Source organism: Poecilia mexicana, unplaced genomic scaffold (assembly GCF_051168715.1).
Source record: "Poecilia mexicana isolate PSO_F unplaced genomic scaffold, ASM5116871v1 scaffold_6, whole genome shotgun sequence".
NCBI lineage: Eukaryota > Metazoa > Chordata > Actinopteri > Cyprinodontiformes > Poeciliidae > Poecilia > Poecilia mexicana.
Genome location: NW_028263375.1, coordinates 10,831,386 through 10,858,037, shown reverse-complemented (window position 1 = coordinate 10,858,037; position 26,652 = coordinate 10,831,386). Strand labels below are relative to the sequence as shown.

Sequence of the window (26,652 nt, the reverse complement as noted above, 5' to 3'; positions counted from 1 at the left end):
TCATGTTAGCCTTTCAGGAAAATTTGCCTTTCGAATCTCTCCCTGCTATATACATTTTGTTCGTTATTTGCTCTGTAAATTTGTACCTAGTGATCTACAATGAAAGAGTCATTAATGAGTCTTTTATTATGTGTGTTCTACCTGAGAGACAAAATTCAGGACATACCGTACTATTTTCTTTCTAGAAATTCTAAATGATTGACTGCCATCCAGTGGACAGGATGAGAAATGATCTTGTAAGTCCCAAGAAAAAGGAGACACATTCAGACGCAATAATCAATTTATTTGCTGCATGCAATCATAGTATTACAGCGAATTTTTGACCCCCAAAAAAGCTTTAATAATAAAATGTTTAAAAGTAGTGATATTATTCCAGGCAATAAACTTCATCCTTATGCTATTCTTCTTTTTCAAATAGATCTAAAATTGCAAATGTGTGCCCATCTTACGCTAAGTTAATATATTATTGATAAAATAAAAAAACTGAAAAAAATAAAGGACATCAGATAAAGAGGAGGTACAAAATGATGCAACAGAATAATATGGAATGCAGATCTACCTTGGGAATCTGACATCAGCCTCATGCACTGGATGAAGCAAAAGCAGTTCATATATATATTTATATACAGTGACAAAAGTGCTACAGTGGTTTATGCTAACTGGTGCTTTTTAAATAGCTAAAATAGTACCCTCTACCCACATGAGTACAGTGAAAGAATCACACAGTCTACATTATGAATGCTATAATCTCTGTTTGATGGCTGTTCTTCCCGTTCATTGCTAGTTATCTTTGAGTTACTTTTTTGTTGTTGTTTTTCCTGATTATAGATATTTTAAACACACAACACACATGAGAGTTTTTAATCAACACATTATGTCAGAAAAAATATCAAAATATTATTAGAAATAAAAAAGAAAATTAAAAACAAGAAAACATATAATACAGATGTAATAAAAACGCTATCACTGCATAGTCTTAATTTGTTTAAGGCCTGGGGAAAATGTTTAATAGTGATCCAACAAAATACACAGAAGAGTAAAACCAGTGCAACATTTTCAAATTTATCATTCCCCTTTCAGACACTCAGCTCCAAGATCCAAAAGGTAAAATACACCAGAAGACATCTACCCTCAAAGCCATGATGTAGTATTTAGAGAAATGATTGGACATGCACCTGAAATTACACCTGAAATGTGCAATTATACCAATTATGCCTTACCAGCATTGTCCAGTTAAAAAAGTACAGTGTAAGCTATTCCAGTGTTGGTGGAAATATTGTCAGTGAAAGACTTTTTTTTTTTTTTTTTTTCCTCTGCCACATCCTAAAAGCAACAGTGTATCATCATGTTTGTTTCCAGTGATTTGTTCTAGTTTCCAGTTTTATTCTACACAAATATCTTCCAGTGATTTTGCAGAAGACTTGGCTCAGGGCCGGGGTCTCATCTCATATTTCCATTACAGCTTTCTATAAGGAGCAACGTCAGTGTAGCCAAATGCATAAACATTTTAAAATGAGTCATTCAGTGTTATAACCCCATACAGTGTTTAATTTATTTTTTACCATAAAGATGAAGTGGACAGTGTAGATGCCAGTAGCAGCCTTAACATGAAGCTCCACTGTGGAGACTAAGGTTTTACCAGCATCCTCTAACTGAGGTATATTCAGTACCTAAGGCATACATATTTTTGGCTTATGCTATAGCTGGAAGACATTTTGATCAAGTGTAAAGATAACCATATATTTTTGGATATTGCTTGGATCGTGAGCATTACAGTATTTAGTGTGTCATATTGCAGCCTCCATAATCACTGGCAGCCCTGCTAAAAATAATGTGTAAAAATATAGAAATCTTTCTTGCAGTTCTGTAATCTCACACAATTCTTAAACCCCCCCCCAAAAAACCAAACATTTTAAAACATTTACTCAGTTCCAAAAGTAATGTGTTAAGAAATAATACCTTGTAATGAAATCACCATTGGAGACTGCAGCAAGTCTGCTATAATTAATTAACTGAAATTGAACTCTACTTGGTGAGCTAATCAGAAGGTTTAGGAACTATAACTTTAAGAAATTACTTTTTGTTTTCATGGCAGATAAGCATGACATCACAAGGAGCCCCATTTCTCTTAGTCACTCCATAAAATGCAAAAAACAAGAGAACATCTCTCCCCTGTGTTGATCATCTATTTATAGAGAAATAATAATTAAAAAATTAAAACAACTTAAGCTGCAATCAAAAAGGCTAGATGAGAACACATTATCTTGCTACCCCCTACAGAAACAAGATGGTAAAGAGCGTAAAATATATCCAAAATAAAATCTCCGTAGCAACAAAAAAAAATCAGTAACACATGATAAATATTTGTAAATGAATTTGTAATGCCCACTGTTTAGTGACAACAGATCTATATTGTTGTTTGCCTGGTCATCTTCCAAAGGCCTTGTTCGACATAAAGTGACTGCATTTCCAGAATGTTTTGAGTAAAATCTGGTGGCTCTGTGAAAACTGGTAATGGATCATCATTGGTACTTTTAGTAGTTTAATGATCCAAAACAGTGGGTACAATCAGTCCCAATCTTACCTGAATGCAATTAAAAACATGTGGGATGAATTTAAGAAAATAGATCAAAATGTAATGTAGAAGTTTTGTAAAAATATGATGAAAAGAGTAATGCTTAAAGGTCCCTCTGTCTGTAAGTGGTTCACACATTGCCATGGATACATCTTTCTTTCAGTCTGAATCATGACACACATTTCACACCCATGTTAGATCATTCAAAAATAATCACAGCTGAAGTTATTTTCCGGATTTTTACACATTTTGAATGAAGGGTGCCAACAATTATGGAGGGCACTGTGTTCCAGTGATCACAGGAATCAGGAATCACTTACTAAAAATTCATTTGGTACAGATTGCAGTTGGGACAGTGGTAAATTTTGTTCTTCATGAAAATCTTTAAAATTATATACAGTAATAAGGAAAGATCATTCTATCATACACAGTCTGCATCCAGAACCACAAACAGGAAATACACGATGAAGTGTGAAGAAACAGGCACACATCAACTTCCTCTTCACACACAGCTGCTTTGAATGAGAAAATGGTAGTCAGAGTGCAATGGGATTTTTTCTTCTGTGGCACAACTCACTTCTCCCTGTAAACAAAAAAAAAAAAAAAGAACAAATATATTAAAATCAACACATTCACAGAAAATCAAAATTATTCCACAAGATTTAGAAAACTGAGGGAGTCAGATGACAATTTTAGTATCTGAGTGAGTCCCTTATTTTTCTAGGTCAGGTTTACTCACTGAGTGAGAGACACGGAAGTGATAGGTGATGTCTTGGAAAGACGAAACAGGTACTGACCAGAGGTGATGCGTCCCCTTGGAAACAAGCAGAGATTTTATCCGTGACGCAAATAAGTAAGGTATGCTGTGAAAATATAAATAGTTTATATAAGCGATGCTGATAATTTTTGGTCAGATATACCTTTGTAGATGTACTCTGTCCACTATAGAGCTCTGACTCTGTGTGGTTGGGACATAAATGTCCTTTGGTGGCTCCACATTGTTTCACCCATACACTATTTCTTGACCTGAAAAAAAAAAAAGAAAATATATTCATTACCATTTTTTTAAAATAAGAACATTACTACAGCATGCATTCCCATTGTATCTTCAAGTCAAAGAGAGAAAGACAACAAAAAAGGTTAACAATGATGGTAAACAAAATCAAAATCACGTTAATACAACCAACAAAAACAAAACAAAACACTAATAAAAGTAAATGTTGTTAAACTAAAGTGTGAAAGAGCAGTGGGGAAAAATGGCCAGTACTAAACTTAACATTATCAGAAAAATTGTTCAGTTCAATATGAACCTAATAATATATTTTTTCTTTGTTGCAGCAGATACCTCTGAAATCAGGGTTTTAATGAGCTGAAAACACCTTGATAAAATAAAATTTAGTAAGTTATCATAATAGCATAACAAGGTTTACACTTCTCACCACTTGAGAAATGCCTGTCCTTGTTGAAGCCTTTACAGATATATGAGTTTGTTGATGTCTTTGTCATCAGTAACTCAAAAACCGGAAGTCGGAAATCTTACTGTTACAATTGTATTTGGACGATATAACAAATGATAAAAAATAAGTGCAAAATCTTATTTAGGATATTATACTTTAATCTCCTAGAAAATAAAGCAAGGAAAAAATATCTGGAAACACAAATAATGAGATCCATGACATTTTAAGACCTAATAGAAACCCTGCAATTATGATTAAACACAATCACATCATTTGTGTTATAGTGCACACATGCTATACTTACATCATGTGTAGTGTAATTTGTGGTATGGAATGATTTTTTTGTCCCCTAAGTGATAGAGTGTAGCTGCGAAGGGACACAAAACATGCATTAATAAGAAATATTAATGCAAAAGTCATAGCAAAAATATCTATATATGTCCACCTATAACCAATATTTATTATTCTTCTAATTTCAGACCTGCAGCTTTCCGCTGACTCACAACTTTGTGAGGTGATTTCTTGGTTCGTCTCCACAATGTGAACACTTCTTAGAGACGGAGCTGTCGCTGTTACTGTGATGGAAAAACAAAATGTATCATGTTCTCTAAGCCAGCCTTATACCATCATACATTAAATACACAATCTCGATTTTGTGGTCATTAAACCCAATTCTTCATATTATTTGCGCGCTGCCTGCTAATGTGTAGAGAAGTGTCATGGCTGGGTTGTGGTCATGCAGGTACCTTTAGCATGCAGGCTGCGTTGTCTCCGTGGTGCTGGCTGTTGACCTGGAGGCAACCGGTTGGTGGTTCCCACTCCCTCTGCATCTGGGGATACAGGTCTCTTGGACTTGGCAAAGTACATGGGTGCTGATGTGTGGCTGAGACGGTTCCTGCTGTGGCCGTCTTTGTCCATTTGCCTGGACTTGGCCTTTTTAATGATGGTACCAGGAGTGGGAACTGGGATGCTCAAACCTTGAGAAGACAGACAATTCATCTGTACAGTGAGCACATCTGCTGTGTAATATGAGTACATGATGTGTTAATGTTTCTCACCAGATGTGGACTGGTTACTACTCAATGTCAGAGTGGTTGCTGATTGGTTGTTCACAGCTGTGGTTGAACAGCAAGCTATTGATGTTTAACATAAAGGGGGTAAAAACACAACATGATTGATCTTAATTCAATTCATCAAGCTGAATATTTTCACACTCAAACTGAAGTCGATAGTACCTGGTGCAGGTGTGGTAGAGACTGAAGTTAAAGGATTCTTGTGGGATGATTCCAGTGCAGCTCTTGACCTGCACCAATCAGAAACATACTTTAATGCATTCCAGTGATTTTGTGTTATATTATGACCATATGTGGTACATAATCCCATTTCACACAAAACAGAAACAGCTGAGCAATTTAAGTTAGGAATGACAGAGCTCAAGGAAACTTAAGTTGTAGAAGAGCTGGCAGTGTACCATGTGCAGACAGGCGGACAGACAGTTATAGTAGCAGTGAAGATAGGCATCCATGAGATGTAGAGAACACAAGAAGAAACATGGCTACAGGAAACAGAGACATAGTTAACAGAATCATTTTAAAAGTAGGAATGGACAGATGTTGTGGTAACCTTGTCTCTGAATCTGAAAAGTGCATACCCGTCTTTCTCCGTGATGGCTCCTCTATGGTGAAGAGTAAGGACGTAAAGGACTGACATCGAAATGACGCTACAAACAAACAAGCAAACAGGCGAGACATAATCAAACCAGATGTATGCATAGCAACTTCCACATACCCCATTACTGCACCTGGAACCCTGCGTACAAACCTGAAGGCCATGACAATAAGAAGAGCCAGGATGATTCCCTGCATGAACCTCTGACTGATGCAGCCCTGATCAAGAGGAGAGCTCTGGAACAGGCAGATTAAACACGATGACATCTGCACAAACTGCAGTTCACCAATATGTAGGTAGTTTTGCAAAGCACTGTATAACTTAAAAACTATAATTCAGCCACACACCTTGCTCCCGGGTTTGACCGTTCTTTTCTTGAGTGGACCACTTCCTGTTCTGCTAAAATAACTTCCCGACTGGCTATAAAGACACACAAAAAATTGTTTTCATGGAGCATGCGGCACATTTTAGATGGACCTATGCCTCAGAATCAAAAGGGATTGGCGTTTCTTTCTCACCTCACCGTGCTGCCGCTCACTGTGCTCTTCATGCTGTCGAGGCGCCGCAGCTTGGCCAGTTTGCGGCTCCAGCGCTCAAGTTCATCTATGCGAGTCTCCAGGTTGTCCGTCAGCTTGCAGAGCTCCTTCACAGCTCCAACATTCTCCATAAAGATACGCTCCTTCAAAAACAGCAGGACACAATCAGTGTCAACAATATGTAGAAGTTCAGCTTGTTTGAAAATGTATTTCTGTACAATCCTTACCTTATTGACAACTAAAAGGTTGGGGATAGTTTCTCCATTGGCACAAACGACATCACCTCCTTCCTTAACAGCTTCAGGTAGGATCTGCTGAACTTCCTGAGCAATGACACCTGCATGGGGAGAAGTAGAAGTATAAAGAGCACCAAGAAGATGTGACAACATGCGGATGATGAAAAATGCACAGACACATACTGTGTTACACATCGTGCCAGGAAGATAAAACTGCAGAAGTAGAAATAATTTGTGAAGTCATTACCTGTCTCCGCTGTGTTCTCTATGCCCACGGTCGCAGCAAACTCAGGTTTGTATTGGTAATGAACCAGCCTCATCTGAGAAATCCGTTTCAAATTGTCTGTGGTGTTAACCTGATGAAAGATAACAGCACTGCATGAATACAAAAAGTATGATGAAGAAAGTAGCTTTATATAAGAAGTGTTAAAACACCGTTTGAAATGCAGAAAAAAACACAATGCAGCTACATTATATAAGACAACATATAACAGGTATGATGTTTTAAATGGTGAACTTTTCATGTTTTATTTGATATCAGAATAGCTAACGTAGCAAAGATAACAGCTAAAAAAATACTAGGAAAATGATGTAATGCTAAAGAAAACAGAAGAAAATTTCACAACATTTCGACAAAATGTGTAATAGTCCCCCACAATTCCCCAAGAGTCAAACCTCACTGGTTAATTTATAAAAGGCTAAAAAGGAAACAAAGGAGTGTCAAAACTTTTCTGAATTATAATTCTAGGATCGAATATATAATGGGTGGATAGGTTGATGAAATTCAATATTCCAGAGTTTTGTCATTGGTTATCTGCCTTTGTGCTATTTTAGACAGAAAGTAATAGTAAAATGTTTGTTTTTTTCTTTGGCTTCATCTGGTTGACTAAGTGTGAGCTATTATTATAAATCTAGAACTCGAAGGTGTTTGAGCTCTGTACGCATGTTTAAGACTTATTTTGAAGTATAAATGGATGCACTTCCTTTTTTGGTGTGTTGTGTTGACAGAAAATTAAAATGGAAATGAAGACTACTTTCCAGGCAGGCAAACAAAACTTAGCAGCCTTAACCTCTTAAAATAGAGGATAGAAATACAATACACAAAAAAAGAACATTCTCAGTTCTTCTTTGGCTCTTCTTTCCAGGACTGGAATATTGTAAACCAATTAAAAATCTTTAAATCACAGTTCATGACTAATCAAACCTTTAATCCACCTGTGAAATCAAATTTGCAGGATTTTTTTAGATTTCTCCTACTATTGATAGAATCTTGTTACATCTTGTTCACTTGATAAATATTTTATCCAGTGAGATGTGTGCATTGTTGCACCCCTTGTGCTATGTAAGGGGTACAAGGATGACATCTGAAATTTTTTTAGAGCACCCACAGAGTCACACACACTCATCCTGACCTCCTGGACATTTTCTTTTGCTCTGATGTCTGATGGATGGACAAGGGATCCCATGACTTTGACGTTGCCGTGAACAACGAGAGCCTCGTCTGGACGGTCTGTACTGATGCCGACTCTGCCGTGGTGGTACACAGAGTCTGGCAGCTGCCCACGCTGCCACAGAACCTCATTATCACTTTCAAATTGGCCTGGGTTGGATGCCTGTCGCAAAAAAAAAAAAAAAAAAAAAAAAAAAAAATCAAAGGAAGAGGTACACTGGGAATCAGATTCACATATTAAAAAAATAGCAATGTGGTACACATTGGAAGTAAAACACATATTTGGAAATATTGTGCTTACAGTCATGGTAAAAAAAAAAGTATGTCCATCTTACATTTTGTAAGAACAATCTGGGCTTTACCGTGTCCTGAAGACATTTAAATCTAGCCTTAAATGTGTAAACCCAAATACTATATATATATATATATATATATATATATATATATATATATATATATATATATATATATATATATATGAAAAAAGGAACACTGGAAAACCTACAGCTCAGAAATCAGAGCTTCATACAAAATCCCAGTAAATAAATTATTTTTGTTTTTATTTTTTACCATGGCTGTGCTTGCTTTATATACATTTTGATTATCACATCTACACATTTTTACATAATAAAAATCTTATTTTTATATCACAATGATAAAAGCAAAATCTCCAAAACAAGTAAATGGTCTTGTTACAAAAGAGACACATTATGTTTCTCTATCTGATGCAGTTATCATAAATAATTGTATAATATATTCAACAAACATTGCTGTCCAGCAAAAAGCTTTTGTCTGAAAATTTGAGATTTCATGTTTTAAAAGGCAAATGTTAAACTACTTCAGACTCAGTAAATCTATAAATTTTAATTGGCCTTTCTATTGTTTTTAACAGCAATCCACTTTTTAAACCCTCCTTTTGGAGCCATTTCTCTAAAAGTAGCTAATTCTTGTGATTCACAGTTTTCTGGAGAAATATAAGTATCTGTGTAAATCAAACAAGAATGCTGATCAGAACCGGAGTAGAAATTATATTTACCATGATTTCTAGTTTTTTAAAATTATAATTTAGGCCATGAGTGGTCATTCACCACTTTGGCAAACTAGCCTGGGCTTTCCACACATCACTTTTAAATTCAGGGTGTGATGCTGGTTTGTTAGATCTCCAAACATTTTTTTTTGGTCTTCTCACTTGACAAATCACAATCAGTCTTTGCCTTTCTGAGCTAATATTCAAGCTAGAGACATTGTTGTTGCTATTTAGACAATTTCCTCCTAGATTTTGGACATATAAATTGATATAGCAATCCGAGCTACGAGTCTGAACATAATTGTTGTAAGAAGTAATGAAAATGTCCTTTAAGATGAATTACGGGACAAAGGACCATGAGGAATTTAAAAAAAAATTACTTAAGAATATGCAACGGCTTTAATGCTTTAGATTTAAATTTTTGTAACCACCAGTCTTTTATATACTTATATTTGAAACTGTACTCCATCTCTTTGTTCACACCATTATTTGTTGCATCATTGCTGACATAATCAGCCTTCAAAGTTTGCAGCCTGCAATTCGGACACACCCTGCGTCTACATCAACTCATTTTGCTCATGAAATAGAGAAATTTTCTGAATAGTCTTTTTACAGGACAGCAGCATCATGTATTCTTTCATCATTTGAGCTCAGGGGAACAATTTATTTTTTCAAAATGTAAAGGTAAGAACATTCACACAGGTTAAAGGAATGGAGAGGATAAGGTTATAAAGGGCCAAGCAGCTGATGAACAGAAAAGTTTCACATTCACACGGGATATGATTGCTGTAAGAAGGAAACAGACATGGCCAGACGTTACCCTGACGATGATCCTCTCAGACACATGTGCAGCCACAGTGTAGCTCTGACTGTGGGACTGTGCATGCAGGGCCACTACCAGCATGAAATACCTGCAAAGATTAATGCAGTCAAAAACAGGAGACTCCTAAGGGTCATAAATGTATTCCTGCAGCAAACTTTGTCCACCTCTGATCGGGATTTGGTTTGCCCTTCTTCCTCATGTTATTTGCTGTGGTCTCGCTGAAGTGGAGTCGTCCTACTGTAACTTTGGTGACCTGCTCGGGGGGCAACGTGACCCTGGCACACAAAGACAAATACAATGATGGCATGATTGAACTTATGATTGTTTCAAAGTGATTTAAGGGGCATGTACTTACAGCACTGGCTTGAAAGGCCTCTTGCTGCGATCAGACTGCGACTGTTCCACACTGATCGATTGATTCATGGCTTCCACCTGCCGGCGAAGAACAAAAATTGAGTATTTAATAAACACGCACCCTTACTCTCAGTGTCAAATTAAAGGTGTGAGTGTTTTTCCATTTCATTATTCCTTAAAAACATTAATCAATCTACAATCTACAGGCAATGGAAAGTAATAAATGTCAGGTTGTCCGTCATCCAAGGACCTAATCAAGCCAAGTTGGTACCATACATACATCAGAAATCATGCTTTGACTATCCAGCATGTTTCCTTCACCTTCACTCCATGGAGTTTGAGATAAAAGCAGTCGATGGGCTGCAGGCCTTCATTCGTCTTGATATATTTAGGGTCCCCAAGCATCCCGATATACACTGTGACCTGGAAGTGGTTCTTCTTCTGGCATACAAAGGCATCGTCAGCCAAGGAGAAGTTGAAGCCTTTATCAGCATCGACGCGGTAGGTCGGCATCGGTCTAAACAGGGAAGAAGGAAATCTACTGAATTTACAGATTATTTTCACAGAATGTTACTTTTATGTAATTAAGTTGAACTCTAGTATGTTAAAGGTGACTTTTTCTTTATTATTTTATGTAAACTTATATGTTATTTTCTGTAAAATAAAAAGTTACTTTCCAAGAATTTATGAATTATGTTTCCATATAATACTAATTATTTTCTCTCAGCTTAAGTAAATTATTTTTTTGATATTGATTTTAAAAATGTACTTGTTCCTCTGGCAGATTTTTTATTATAAGTGAAAAATCTGCCAGTGGAACTAGTATTTTTTAATTATTGACTTGAAACAAGATCCTATATCTCAAGAATTTGTTTTGTCTTATTTCAAGTGTACTAAAATACTTGCGCTCGAAACTAGACCAAAAATACTTTTGTAGGTTTCATTTTACAAGTTCAGAAAAACTGAGCGGTACAGCCAGAAAAATCACAAGCTATCAACAAAATCTTATATTTCCAAAGCATTAACATGGCTATTCATCTGTATCCTTTGGCTAATTGGAGGTCACCTCAGATTAAATGTTCCTTTAAAATTTTGTAATTTTGGAAAAGTTACTCCCGTATATTTTCATAATTTAAGCATTGTGTGCTTAGAGCTGCAATGGTCAACCAGGTGGTTTTGATAACATATCTCAAAGGTCCTGGGAGTTCATTCCAACCTCTCTCCCTATCTTGTTTGGCACGGCAAAAGCACAACGAGGTGCAATACATTTTTTTTTCCCCCACTTTATCCTTGTCGACGGTGCCTGTCTAAATTGAAACCCTGCTCTTGTTCACTCCCACATAAACCTCACTGCGCAGGAATGCTGTGGAAAGCCATTACTTTTCCACTCCTGTCGTGTGGTTTCTTGAAATATACAAGTAACCAATTAAATCATAGTTCATTTATGACTCTACAAAATCCATGAATCTCTTTTTGCTTCTGGACAATATAGAAAAGATGAATTCCACGCACAGGTCCTTGCCGTTGGCATCATAAAGGGGCGTCCATTTGTTCTGCTGGTGAGGCTGCCACTTGATGCACTGATAGTTTGGGTCCAGGTAGCTGTTGTCTGCATCCTGCATCAAACCTGCGACAAACACGTTTAAAACAGCTGACTTTAATGTGTTGAAGCTTCGCGTAATGAAAATTCTGTTCTGTAAATCTGTGTTAAGAGTTAGTGAGAGCTGGTGAGCGTGAGGTAGAGGAGGCGAGGGAGGTAGGGGAGAAAGATGCCTGCCTACCTGGTTCTTGTTTGATGATACCTGTGAGGATTTGGGAATTCAAGGTGCTGTTGGGAGACTCGGAGTGCTTCCTCTTCTTGGCTTGATGAACAGGGATGCTGCTGCAGAAACAAGATCAGAACTGATTGTGTCTGATGTTTTCAACACACACTGGCGAAAACAACCCTATCCGCGGACTCACTCTTGCCCCTGAGGATGCTGCAGCAGCTGATGGAGCATTTGTGTCTGCTGCATCTCCCCACCCCCACTAGTCGCTGGGCCGATATGATACTGCGAGATCATGGGCTCTGGCTTTAGGTACATGTCTCGATGCATGCCAGGATAGTGGCCGTGTGGAGGGAGAGGCGGCGTCGGAGTCATCTGGCACATATTCTCTGGAGTCATGGTTCTGATCATTTGAGGATCTAAACCAAAGATTTGAGAATGCAAGCACACTATTTAAAAGGCAAAATTTAATCTAATTGTTGAGAAAAAATGGTGAGATGAATAAAACAACGAAACAATATATTTGGCTGCAAAGTTGGTGTCTAGTTTAATTAAAATAAAATAAACCAACATTAGGCTTGGCGTTTGAATTCCCATTTTCTAAAGCAAAAAGCGAGTTACTCACCATTCACCTGTTGAGGCGAATAAGGCTCAGAGCTGGAGTCTGGTGGGGACTCAGGAAGAGTCCTAGCAGCAAAGATTCAAAGAAGGAAAGAAAAATAATGGGAATGAATTTAAATCTTACAACACAGGCATGCTAGTCTCTAGAAATGTTAAATCTATTTAAATATCCAGCATCAACCACTTCACCTTAGTTGTGCTTTTTTCTTGTTCTGCACTTTCTCACAACCGGAAAGGTCAGACTTTCTGTTTTTGAGGATATAAGTGGACTCTTTATCTCTGTTATCAGTCCTCCCTCTCATCTTGACTAACACTTTAAATTACTAAAGTAACATTGATAATGCACTTGTTCAAGAGTTGGTTTTTGGCTGTAATGGTGAAGTAAAAGTATTGCATTATGTATTATTAATCGAAATAGAGCTCCCAATTATTAGCAACCTGGTACAGCTGTGGCATAATATGAGAACATTTAATTTTGTTATATTAATTCTGTAAATGAAAATATATCCTCTTTCCCACCAACAAAATAACTGCAACTTAAGTATTTTAAAAATTTTAATTGATACTTTTTTTTTTTTTAAGTTGATCAGAGGTTAAACAAATCTTTAATGAGTGATCAATGGTATCATATTTCTTTGGTATATGTTGTTAAAATGGCCAAATGCCATTTCTTTTTATTAAAATGTGAAAGACAAAAGAACAAGAAAGTTAAATACATGTTGAAGTCGTGAGATTGCTGCAACTAAAGCATCCCTAAGATGACTGCTATTTATCAGAGCATAAAGCAAAATGAAAACCTATTATTAGAGAAGTGCAGCAAAGAGTGGCGTCTTAAAAACAGCGCTATCACAAGAAACACTTGCTAGTTACTGTTCACTTAGTCAAACAACGTCTGTGTTTCTGTGCTTGATGAAGGCTGAATGGTTGAATGATCAGGAGGAATCAAACAATGAAACACCTTCAAGTAAAAATAAGTTTGCAGGGTTACACAGAAGTGATTCAGGCAAAATATCAGCAGCAAACAACAAAATGCAAACATGTAGATCCTTAATATCTAAGAACGTGGTTTTTTATTCTCATGGAAATTAATATTTTCAGTTTAGCTTGTTTTATATTGATAAAGTCAGCAAAAACAAGGGGTTTGTGTGGTTGGTTGTTGGCCTTCTTTGATAATTCCACCTTTTTTCAGTCTTACCCCGATAAGCGTTTTCAGGCTCTGCATTGCTTTTTGAAAGTAAAGTAATTCAAATTACTTTTGAAGATAAGCAATCAGTAAAGTAACTGGATTGCTTTTTTTGGGGAAGTAATCAGTAATTAAAGTAATTGATTACCATTTCCAAATAACTTAACCAGCCTTTTGACAATAAATTCCCAGTTTTTTTTTCTGAACTACTGTGCTCACCCTGGAGCGTAATGGCCTCGGTGCTCTGGCTTGACGTGAGCCTGTTGCTGCTGATGATGCTGCTGCTGCTGCTGCTGTCCCAGGCAGGGGTAACCGTGTCGGAGCCCTAGAGATGGACCCTGGGGGTAGGCGTTCTGACAGCTAGGGGGCCCGGCTGGAGGGGCTCCTTGGCGCAGAGGAATAGGGGGACTCACACCACACACCAATCCTCCAGCGGAGGACACTCCTGCCTGAGGAGATGAATAATTTGGTCCCGGGGTGCTGTGGACCTCTGAGAAACAGCTGGGAGGGAGAAAAAAAAGAAGAAGAAAGAAGGGATTAGCCTTATCAGAAAAAAACAAATTCCTTTGTAACAACATGGTTTGCTTTGGTTGGTGCATGTTGTTTTGACGTTGCTGGGCTAGTCTGGAGTCCCTACTGACATGTCAGTGCTATCGTCCTCCTTGCTGATGTACTCTTCCAGGATACTGGTGTCGATGTTGGCTGGCTCCAGAGAACTGGTAATATCATGACCTGTGGAGAAGGGAGGGTTGGGAAAGTGAAGAGAGAAGATGGAGAGCATCTGGGGATTAGCAACAGGAATCTATCAGCCGCTCTACATAATGCCACAACTGCTCAGTCCAAGTGTTGCAACAATTCCCTGACAGATTTATCCCGCAAATGTCTTTGTAAGAACTCTGTTGATTTCAAGGTGTAAAATGTGATAATGACACATGATGAGATTATCTTGAACACTTAATGATGATGTTGTGAAATGGAGGGTTGTGATTGGCTCGCGTGAAATGTAGAGATTAAGGTTTCAGAGGTGACAAAGAGTCAAAGGATGTGGACATAGTGGTGATTCAGAGTCTCCATCGTTCTTACACAAAGTGTTTTGTACTAAAGCCACATTTGTTCTACTTGGAAAAAAATGTTGAGTTAAATTAACCTTGTATTTCCAAAAGTATCATTTTTGACATCCTAACAGATGTTTATATCTTCAATAAAGTAAGTGCTTTCCTGCTGTATCTAGACTCTAGATACTCTAGAGATATATGCATTTCTTTGAGGGAGACTTCTATTCATTTTCCTAACACTGGATAGGACATGGGTAACCACAGGAAACCGAATTAATTTTATAAGCTTCATGACAAAAAATAACTAAACTATCAAAAAGGATATAGAAGAAAATGAGAAATCCAAGGGCTGTTTAAAAAATATTTCCAAATAGTTCTGACTATTACTTATGACATTCACATTTAAGGTATTCACTAGTCAATTGACTTATTGTTCCTATAAATATATAGAAAATGTTACAAATAATTCTACACAAAAGTATTTCCAAAATCCAACCCAATCTTTCCCCCAGGGTCATTTTCAGCCTTTGATAGGCAAAGCCTTGCAAATCCCAAACACATGACCCCACTTAGTCCTGAAAACACAGACGTAGAATGAACACCTGCTTTTGAATACATCTCTTATAGAGATAATCACCATCAGTTCAAATATTATAATTGAAAAGTAAATATATATTCTTAAAACCTCTAAGATATTTTCCCCAAATGTCAGATTGTGCAAACAGAACAAGTGAGAAAAAACTGACTTGCTGTAAGTGGGTGGGTGGGTGGGTGGGACACCCCACTCTTTTAAAGCCCAAACACCACCCCCATAAACACACACACACACAGACACACACACACTCATTCACTCCTCCTCCAATAGATTAGGAAGGTCCTCAGCTAGAAACTTGGGAATGTGAGGAATTTTTGTGTTAGCATTAGAAAATATTTCACCTTTTCCCTTTTCTCCATCCATTTCTAACTGCCATCAAAACACAACACAAATGTTGCTCCATGCTGCTAGAGTCACAGCTCCTATAATATTTTATCACTGAGTTCTACTGTTTGCAACAAAAGTGACTAATGTGTTATACCATCCAGGAAAAATGGCCCCATTTGAGAACATTTCCAGTGAACAGTCATATCTCATATCTTTCCACCAGAAAAACCCACAAACTTGAGCACTTGTCTCAGACCAATTAGATTTAAGATTTAAAGTTATAAATCCTTGTGTTGCAATTTTCATGACAAAAAAACAAACAAAAAAAACAATCTTGCTTCTCAGAAAATAAACAGCTGGTAAATGTCTCCTGATGCATGATAGTAAAAAAAAAAAGAAGGAAAAAAGGCAGGATGGTTCTTTTTAAATAGGATCCAGATGTGCACCCCACCCAAAGAGGCAGTAAATTTAAGCTGGCAGGACTGATAACAGAAAATAGGGAGATATGGGGAAAGAGGAGGGAAGATTGATGGGGCCTAAGGAAGGCTGGGGGCCTGAAAAGAGAGGAAAAAGGTATGATGTTCAAGGTTGGGAAGACTTTACAAACAAAGGAAAGAGAGAAAAATAATTGACGTAAAAGCATAGTCCAAGAAACGTGTTCAAAACAAGATGGCATTGAAACTAATAATAGGGTTTGTAATTTTTTTGCTGGAATGACTAGTTAGTTTCCATGCAATCCATCACAATAATTAAGTGTCAAAGGTGTAAATATAGACATGTTCCAAAGTGTATTTAAAATTAGACTTCTGTCTTATCTTGCCATGCCGATGTGTCTAAAAAACAAAGTGTTAAGCCAAAACATTAAGCCCTGTTCACTGCCTGACTAACAGCATCAAGGAATGCAAAGGGGAACTTCCCCCACCTATTGCTGAGCACTGTTGGTCAGCTGGCTGAACAAAGGCCAGTACAGTTTCCCATCATTTATGACTCAGATAAATGCAGCTGTTTGGAATATTTACAGTTACTGCAAAAAATAAAGAGGGAAAAAGCTTAAAAAATGTTTTAATAGTTGGCAAGGATGGATGAATATGACCATCAAATTCACTCGTCATTTGAATAATAAGTGAATTTGTCTTATTGCTGAAACTCGATAAAGATCAGAATGTCAAAATTACACATCATTTTTAAGGACCCGAAAACTGCTGTTAAATTCATTGAGTTATTATTCTACATTTTTGCTCAAATTTATGAATTAAACAATGATGACAAATTTCAGAGGAAACATTTTTGTTGCAGTAATAATCAATATGTTATTTCATTTAGGTGGGAAAACTGTTGGTTTTATGGTTTTTTTTAACTTAGATACTGCTGATGCTTTTGTTTTAAATAGTATTTGTGCTAACGTTCAGATATTGAGACAACTACCGTGGTTTCATTCTGGGAAAATGAAACCATGGTATTTTACTCAAGATTTTCATATAGCTGGACCATGTTCAGCATATGTTAAAAAGTCATTAATTTAACCTTTATTCAGCCAGGATAAAGCTCATTGAGATCAAAGACCTCTTTTACAAGAATGTCCTGACAACAATATAGTTAAACATGTAAAAACTAAAGACATGACCAAGTAGATTTCTTTTGTTGTGGCAGCATCATCTTATTTCTTCCCTACTCTTAATAATCACCTAAAATAAAAAAAATACAACATTCCATACAGAATCTATTAGCATCCTCAATTGGCAAAAGTAAAAAATAAAGAGAAAATAGATCAGACTGTCATTCTCTTGAAGCTACTTCATGCATTTGGCATGCCGAGTTGAGTAAATCTTCCTCAGCGTTGACAGAACCTCTGCACATGATAACATAAAATTATGAAATGTTATTATTGCATAACTGGTGCAACATTTGAGTCATACAGCAACAGAAAGTGACAGCAAAGCAGACATAAGTGACTCCTATTATTGTCAACCCCTTTTGCACCTGGTTCAACACTCAAAGATGTGTTACCCAGTGATCCTTTTCAAGCCATTGTTGTTCTGAGGTATTGATAGTTTAAACAAAACATTCTGTGGCTGAAGTCCAGTAATCTGTTCTGTCTCAGTACGACTCAGCATGACGTGTTCTGTTTGTGTCAAAGGTCCCATTTGGCACAAAAATGCTCCAAAAGGTCAAGGTTTTGGATAAAAGAGCTGAGAAATAAATTATTTACCAAGGGAATTTAAACCTAGTCATTTTTTTTTATTTTGTAAAATAACACAAATCTTGAAGAAATCACCCCACTCTAAAAATACTGAGTCCTACTCATCTAGTTGTAAATGTTATTGCTGGTAGATCACTGCTGTTTCGTAAGAATGGGGTACTCCAAAGAAAAGCTAATTTTCACAATTGAAACTGTGAAAATGTAAAGTTTCGCAGTAAACATATTTTATTTTGTTGTCTAATTTTGTTGTGATGTAGCTTTTTTAATACAACAATGAACAGTAACAGTTTATAATGTCACACCAAAGCAAAAAAAAAAAAAAAAAAAAAAAAAGATTCTTCTGCTTATATGCTTATTTTTTATATCAATAATAGCAATTAAATGAGCCAATGTCAATGTAATTTAGTTTAGAGAGAAGATTGACAGAAACGTAGATCAAGCATGTGTGACGTCCAAATTACTGAATCATCTTAGCTGGCTGTGGACTGAATGTGTAGATTTCCCTGTCCTCTATGTTTTTCTCTGTCCAGCTGTGTCCAGCGGGGAACAGTGAAATGCTTGTCAGCCTGACTTCGATACAGACGTGCCTTTGGAAAGATTAAGGGTTGTGTGAGCATACGCGTGCCCATGTGAACACGCATTTGTTTGTTTTTACGTGAGTGTGTGTGTGCCACCATTTCAATGGCTTGGTTGTCACACAGAGGACAGAGTGTGTGAGTTCCGATTAAAGATGATTTGATGAATATGATTCAGGAAAATGCGGTTTTATTTTGAGTAAGAACATATTCGTCCAGTTTCAGATGTGAGTAGAGAATGTAGCAATACAAGGTGTGTTTCCTAAGGTAATCTTTGCATTTCATATAATACATAGAGTTCTTATATTTAATTGTCATGCCATAAATTGCATTTACGTGAGTCTATTCATGAGTGGCATACGTTTTAAGCTGTTTTTTACATGTTGACCTCGAGCCAAGCATCATTAAATGATTCCCATTCAGTGGTAAACAAATGTAAGATCATTTTAGCTTCTTTTGCAGGAAAGAGTTTCCCTTAATATTAGGGGAAATGTGACTTTTGTGTGTATAAGAACTGAAGCCCAAATATCTGTCAAGCCAAGCGCCTGTTACTGACAGTATGTTTGCCACTTCCCACTCTTTAAAATTAACAACATAAACACCGTAACTGCTTAAACAAACTATTTTTCTTGTTTATGCTGGTTTCTGTAAGCTTAAGCCTTGTCTTACCGTGCATAGCCTGCTGTAGGCAGGGAGAGCAATGGTGTGATTTACAGATACAACAGCGTAAAGGAACCTTGGAGTGTATAAGAGCTGGCCATAATTTAAAATCTTTGTCTAAATGGACATATTTTAATGGCCTTGTTTTACTTTCTGACAACTAAGTCACAAAATGACAGCAGTTCAGGCAGGATTTCAGACAAATTTAAATGCAGTCAACAAAGAGAACAGAAGAAAATTAAATAGGTGTAAATCTGTAAAGGACAGGTTACCAAAGCTACATAACATATTCAGTTGCTAATTAACCCATAGCTTCAAACTTTTCTCTATCTTTCATAACTTTATTGCATGTAAAAGTGATAAATAATCAAGAACCATATTTTGTTTTGTGTGCAAATTTAGATTTGAAAGTTCAGTTAATAAACTATGAGCATGAACTGATTCAGTTTTAACCTGAGTGAACGAAAAGCAGCAGTGACTAACTTTTGTTAAAACTGACGTCATGACAGTTTAACCTGAGATAGATAACCTGAAAAAAAATCGAGCTCTTCTGTTTCTGGTCCCACTGCCATCTGAATAAACCCACAGCTCCCAGTCAGAAACAACCAATCAGAGCAAGGAAGGATGTTTTAGCACTGTCAATCACACTGGTGTATGTACTGCCCCTAACCTCTGCTTTGCTCTCCCCTGCTCCGTCCTTGAGATTGAACCTACATGACACTAACTGTATGTGTTTAACTTCTCTTAACCAAAAGTAAAAAAACTCAAAGGATTTTTTTACTTTGAACACAAAGTCTAAATGTTTCATTTGCCACACAGTTACCTAGAGCTCTATAAAATAACATAAATGGCATTCCAAGACAAACAACAAAGAACTTAATCTACTTTACTAACCTGTTTTCACAAAAGAAAATTAAATGCAGAACTTGAATAAACTTTTCTCTTTTTCTGCAGAGAAGTTGGCAGGTTTTTTAAATAAATGGGTAAGATCTGACTACAACGAATAACAATCTTAGTTCATCCTCCAACAATCTTGGCTGAACATCCATAAAATAGATGGAAAAAGCTGAATAAATAACATTCACACAGCTCATACTGTATTATGCAATTGTTGAAAAAGGGAAGAACTTAACAGGATACCAAATCAAATGTTTGAAAGCTCTTAAATTGGTTTGTTGATTAATATTCAGGGATTTTTAGATTTTGGACCTATATCAACATAAACAAATAAGACCGCCAGCAACCTTCACAGCTGATCTGGAAAATGCAGCTCAATTTAGAAACATGCATACTGTGTCTACAGCATTCCGTCAAGTACACACATACTAAAGCAAAAATTAAAGAAAATGTTCCAAATCATCGCCAATGCTAATGTCTTACATATTTTCTCGTGACAGAGTTGCTCAGAAAACCGAGGCATATCGCTTTGACACATTACCAAAAAACACAAAGCCACTCATCAAGTCTAAGAAGCCACATCTACAGAAGCAGAGCAGACAGAGCAGCACGGGGTACCTGGACGAAGCCAAAGCATGATGACGTTCTTCAGCTGACAACACCTGAAACAGAAGATGAGAGAAACAATTCCTGTCTATCTTTCACATGTTTCTCCCATCGGGCACAAAGACTTTAGAACAAAGTCTTGAGAGTCGCAGAACAGTGTAAAAAATGCGGGTGTGTGTGTTTTGTGTGCTAAAGATACTATGTGTATGTGTGAAATAGAGTGTTTTAATGAGGATTAGTTCCCAGTCATGGGAAAGGGCTGTACCAGGCTACCACACACAGCCCTTGTCGCATACAAGCACTGGCCGCACCGGTGGCCCTGGCTCAGGGAGATTACTACAGAAATCAGGCTGGGACCTGGACGCAGAGAGAAACTGTGTAAAATGTGAGGCTGAGTGCCAATGGCTGAAATTCTCAATACTGAAAAAAAAAAAAATAAAAAAAGGAGGAGGAGGAACTAAACAAGAGATAATCAGAGACAACGTAAAGGAACATTTAGGAAATTAGGAAGAAAAGATGTTCTGGTACAGATCAGAGTTGTTTCTGGTTTCACAACAACGATACGGAGCACTGCAAGACCACAGTGGTTACTGTTCATGAGATGCAACAAAATGAGAAATAGTCATTCAAATTTTGTGGCAGGACTTTAGATCATTGAAAATGAATGTGGAAACAAAAGTAAATTAATCAGTGAACTCATGTTTAACAATGTATGCAGGAAGCGGGTTGGTTTGCAGCACGTTGCTTAGTACTGCAAGCCTGTCTGCTCAGAAACAATGCTTCCCTCTAACAGTAACTTTCTGCTGAACCCATAAATCAGAGAAACGAGCTAAACTTCGTCAGCCTTATTGCAGGATTTCCATGATGAGTCGCAGCATTTACACCCATTATGGGTGTGATTCAGAGCTACTGTGGGAGTCGAGCAGCAGGAATTTTCATAAAATTACTCAGATGGCGACAACTGAGTAATGGAAGAACAGATTTACTGCTGTCCCATCAGCTTGTGTAGTACAGGAAATATGGATAAACAAAATGTTTTAATGTGTTTATGGTGGTCAGTCATAATGACTAGTGTGAGAATAAATCTCAGATCATGGTTCTCAAACAGAAAAAGAGCAATTGTTCCCTCAAAGTTTGGGATGAGTCCCTGCCTCAAGTCCCAGGGAGTGAAGACAGAGCAGGACATGAAGTTAAGGATCGAAACCTTGTCTGGACCAAAAAGGTAATATTCATTAACCTGTGTGAGAAATAGATCATAACCAAAAGAAAGAGTGAGTGAAATGAGTTTCCTCAGGATGGCTGAACTTAGAGGTTCAGTGAGGGGAAAGCTCCTCTGCATTGAAAGAAGTCAATTAAGGAGTTTCGCTGATACGATAAGGAGATCTGATGACTGCCTCCCTTTAAAAGTAGTTTGGGTACATCCCATCGAGAGGAAGGCCCGGGACAGAACTCACTGAGGACGTACTTCCTGCTCATCAAAACACATCTGCATCCACCACAATTAGTGTTTCTCAAAGTGTGCCCTCATAAAGCCAATTTTGTGTATTTTAAGTGAAAATTCTTCTCTTATTAGTGTTGAGAACACCATTAAAACTGCATCACATCTTCTCTTTAAATCAAATCCTTGGTGACGTTATGACTACTTGCAGACAGCTGTGACTCCAGTCTCTGTGGGGCGCACACACCATCTTTGTGTGAGGGACTGGTTGCTGTCGAAGTGAGTCAGAGAGGAGAAGGTCAAGTTTCGAGGGGGATCTGCGGTTGGCTCCTCTCTCCGCCCTGAGTCTGCACTATCTCACCTCCTCACCCTGTCTGCTCACTGTCACTCTAATGGAGTCGGAGAGAGCCGGAGTGAGAGGCCTAAGACCACGGAGAGTAACACCAGTCTCACCTCATCGTATTTTAACAGCCACCAGGACTATGCCAGGAATGTACATTAATGTGCACATATATATATTTCACTAAATCCCTTAAAACACACTTTACTGCTACCCAAATCAATCATATCGCTGCATGTCCACGGCGCTGTTTTACCTGATCAGCTATAAAAAAAAGCACTTTTTGACACCCATACGAAGTTGATCCAATGAAATCCTGAGCTCAGGATTAAATCAAACAAGGAAAACAAGCACCTAATGTGTACCTCTCATGGACAAGTTGACATTTTAGACCAAGCGAGGGTGGCTGACATAAAGCCAAAGAAAGAACATCTCTCTTACTCCCAAGGCAAGAATGTAAACACACTAAATTCCTGTCAGAACAGTGAGGAACCATTTGACAGTCATGGATGGCTGTGTATATTTCAGTCGGTGTTTAGCGCATACAATAACAAAGAGTCAAAATTTCCTCACAGATTTCTTCTTGGGGTGTGATTGTGTTTATGGACACCTGACATCTGAAAAACTTAAAAAAATTAAAAAAACTCAATCAGTAAAGTGGGTGTTCTGAATTTTAACAAGAAGGGAACAGTTAATCACATGGTGTGTTATGGACTGACACCACGTTTAAATGACTTAGAGGAGCTTTAGAACATGAATAAGTAAGAACAAACATAAAGTCAATGTCAAAAATACACTTCAGATAAAAACAACAAAACTATGCTTTTTATAAAGAATATTAATTTGGGGCTTGAAATGTAGACATTTCCACCTTGTCACCAACAACCAGCCTGAAGTTCTGAACCAGCACATATGCTGCTGCTTAGGGCCCCCAGTCCTGCATGGTGACCCTAAGGCAAGGCAAGGTAAGGTGATTTTATTTTTCATAGCATATGTTTTGCATTTTCAAATTCTTTTACTCTAAAGCACTTTGTGGTTTTCTAACTTATGAAAGATGTTATATAAATGAAATTTACTTGCATTCAGCAACAAATAAATTCAAAGTGCATTACTTAATAAGAAAGAAAGAAATCAAAGAACAAAGAAGCCCAGAGCATTATATTGCAGGTACAAAGTAAGGAAAGGCAATGGCAGATTGAAAAAACGGACAACACTTTATGAACTTAGTATTTCAATATTTTTACAGTTTTCTAGAAGCTTCCTCCAGATTAGAGGTGCATAACAACTGAATGCTGAATGATGCAGAGTAGAAATGTATCAGAAGACCTCAGCCGTCTGTCAACAAACCGTTAATGTATTTTGGTTCTAATCATTTGGTGACTTATAAACCAACAAAAGTATTTTAAGGTTCATCCTCTGAGCTCCAGAAATCCTATTTAAGAACTTCAGAAATGAGGCGACATTTTTCTAGTTTTAGTGAGAACGCCACCAGCAGCTTTTTGGATCAGCTGCAGCTGTTTGATTGACTTTTTAGGTAAACCTGTGAAGACACTAGTGCAGTCATAAATTTGACTAAAAATAACTGCTTGGATAAGTTACTCAAGATCTTGCTGGCACATTAGTTTTTGTCCTGGAAATGTTCTTCATATAATAGAAGGGTGACTTTGCAATTGTCTTTATGTGACTCTGAAAGTTCTGATCTGAGTCCATAACCACAGCAGATTTCAGGCCTCACTAATCTCTAATTACATTAGCTCAAGCTGTGTGCTGACTCTTGGTTGTTACTCTTGTTTCAAAACTAAAAAATTCCAAAATAAAAAATACTTTATTGATCCTAAAGGGAAATTAAATGTTGTAACATTAATTTAGATTATTCAAAGAATGACTGTATTTGGTGATGTCTCTTGGCAGGAAAGATCTCTTGTATTACTACGAATCTGAAGAAGCCTCTGACTGAGAATACTGTGTTTTCTCAAGGCAGACTCGTGAAGAAGATGGTCTGGGTCGTCCATAATTAAGGTCCTAAAATAATTACTTCAGTTTTGTTTCTATTCGGCTGGAGAATGTCATGCCACATCCACGTATTGACTGGCATCCGCTCAGTGCTTGAATGGCTTCATAGTCACCTGGTGGCTTTGTGTCATCCGTGTAATTAAGATAATTAAGATAATTATTCTCAGTTGTTACAATCTGAGTTAGCTGCAGGCTTCTATATGCCTCTATATTAAATAAGAAGGGCCCCCAGGATGGCACCCTGGGGGTATTCAGCATGTGTCCAATGAAAAGTCTTAGAGTAGGACTCAAACTGTAGCAGACCCCAATAGCATCTGACCTCTCACAGAGAATGTTTTAAACTTAAACTAAGAACTTCCTTTTTTTTTTTCTTTTTTTTTTTGCTCTGGGGTCTTCTTGTTTTACCCAGTTATTAGTTAGTTTTATCATATTTGTTTTGTTTTTGCTAGTGTTGACAATCAATTAAAAAAAAATCTGATTATTCACACCCTAGACATCCCTATTTAAAACATCCTTTAATAATAAATTAACATTACATTGACATTTTGCCGGAATAATATTTCATCTGCAATGTAGCCGCAAACTAAATGCAAGCTGCTGTTTTCTGACTATAAGCTTATAATAAATCACTGTACTCTAGACCCGACTGACAGATCAAAGATGTAATTCAGAAAAATAACCTTTTCTGAACTATTTAACTGCTGTGATTTAATAAATAATCTGAATTAAAATTTGGGCCCCAAATCAAGCTCAGGGTCCCATAAAATCTCAGGCCGGCTCTGGTCCAACAGAGCACTTACAAAACACGCCATTTATCTTGACTTAAATTCCTACACCCTTTTAGCCCCACCTTCCTCCACCTAATTCCCCTCCTTCAGGATTCCTACTTTTCTCCTCAATCTGTTACCCATCAGCAGCACTTTTGCTCCCCGCACCAGTTAACGTTTCTGAATTCCCCTAATTTTGCTTTCAGCAGTAAATAAGAAATCTTTAAAGCAACTAATCAGAGCACACTGACTGTTGAAAATAAATTACAGATGATATCTGATGACAAGAACAACACGTCTTGTCCCTGACACTTTTTAATTTAGATTTTTTTTTTATTTCTGCTGTTTTTGCTGCCCATGTACTCACACTGTAAAGAGCTGACTGACCAGAACCAAAATGTATTTACTCCGTAAAGGACCAGATAAAGTATACGAATTACGCAAAATACTCTTTGAGCAGATGATGTAATTATTTAAAATGTGTTCTCAAAAGTTAAATGTATGTCACCTAAAGCATCTAAACAAAATGTTGTGTTAAATAAATCTCAAAGCAAATCTTTAGACGTTACAGCAACTGAATCATCTATCTATCTATCTGAAAAATATTCTCAACTGTTAAAGTGCATATTTTTATTTACAAAGAGGAATTTGCCTAAAAACAAAAAATGTTACAGCCTCATGGCCAAAGGTTTACAAATAAGTTGAGGTTTGGGCCAGGACTTGCTTTACATTTAAAAAGCCCAGGTACAGCTTTAAGTCTTGCAACGCCCCGTAGTCGCTAAAGATAGAAAAAGTGTTTTCGTCATGAAATCAAGTCATTTATAAGTCAGAACTCTTACAACTAAAAAATAAATAAATAAAAGCAACCGTTTTGTTTCGATAGTGACTCATGCGTAACACGTCAATGAGATTATTAGAAAACATCTTACCTTCGAAAAATCTTTGTAAAGCCTCTGTTTCATCTACCACGTCCATCCTAGCGGGTCCCACATAAAACCTCCATCAAATTCTCCCCTTTTCCGAACGACACCGATTCGGATTTGGGGGGGACTTTCACATATACATCACGAAATCCCGATTTATTTAACTTCACTTCACTTCACGGCTTTAATGCGCTGAAGTTTTTTTTTCGGCTTTAGTAAAACAACTTGGCACCAATCTAAAGGGCCAATTTTAAAGTTTCAAAATTCCCTTGTGGCTCCAATTATAGGCCTATACGTGACGGGATAAAACTTTAAAAACAAAACAAAACAAAGAGCGCTCCACATGAGGACAACGTTAAAAAAAGTCGCCTCAACAGCGCAAATTCAGTTCTCATAAACTTCATTTAAAAAAGGCTACTTTCTTAAAACGTATGTCTCCTATAAAAGAAGGAATAAAACTCTACTTTGTATAAGAGTCAAAAACAAAAGCGTGAAAATGAGTTTAAAGTAGATTCCGGGAGTCTGTGAGGCGAGTTGTGTCCCTCCTGCGCCTCTCCCTC

General features: G+C 37.2%; 1 protein-coding gene across 1 annotated transcript; it reads right to left on the bottom strand.

Moving 5' to 3' along the window:
* Positions 1 to 262: 262 nt before the first annotated feature.
* myrf (myelin regulatory factor) lies at positions 263 to 26,652 on the bottom strand. The gene is made up of 27 exons (XM_014993831.2): positions 26,099 to 26,652; positions 14,338 to 14,428; positions 13,916 to 14,197; positions 12,518 to 12,579; positions 12,089 to 12,311; positions 11,908 to 12,008; positions 11,639 to 11,753; positions 10,448 to 10,643; positions 10,128 to 10,204; positions 9,937 to 10,047; positions 9,755 to 9,860; positions 7,885 to 8,085; positions 6,720 to 6,828; positions 6,464 to 6,573; positions 6,219 to 6,379; positions 6,048 to 6,120; positions 5,854 to 5,936; positions 5,684 to 5,752; positions 5,504 to 5,587; positions 5,268 to 5,335; positions 5,091 to 5,165; positions 4,779 to 5,009; positions 4,514 to 4,607; positions 4,337 to 4,399; positions 3,496 to 3,601; positions 3,315 to 3,389; positions 263 to 3,158 (listed from the first exon to the last, which is right to left on the bottom strand). Exons 1-27 carry the CDS (start codon positions 26,142 to 26,144, stop codon positions 3,078 to 3,080), a joined length of 3,093 nt encoding a protein of 1,030 aa, XP_014849317.2. The 5' UTR covers positions 26,145 to 26,652; the 3' UTR covers positions 263 to 3,077.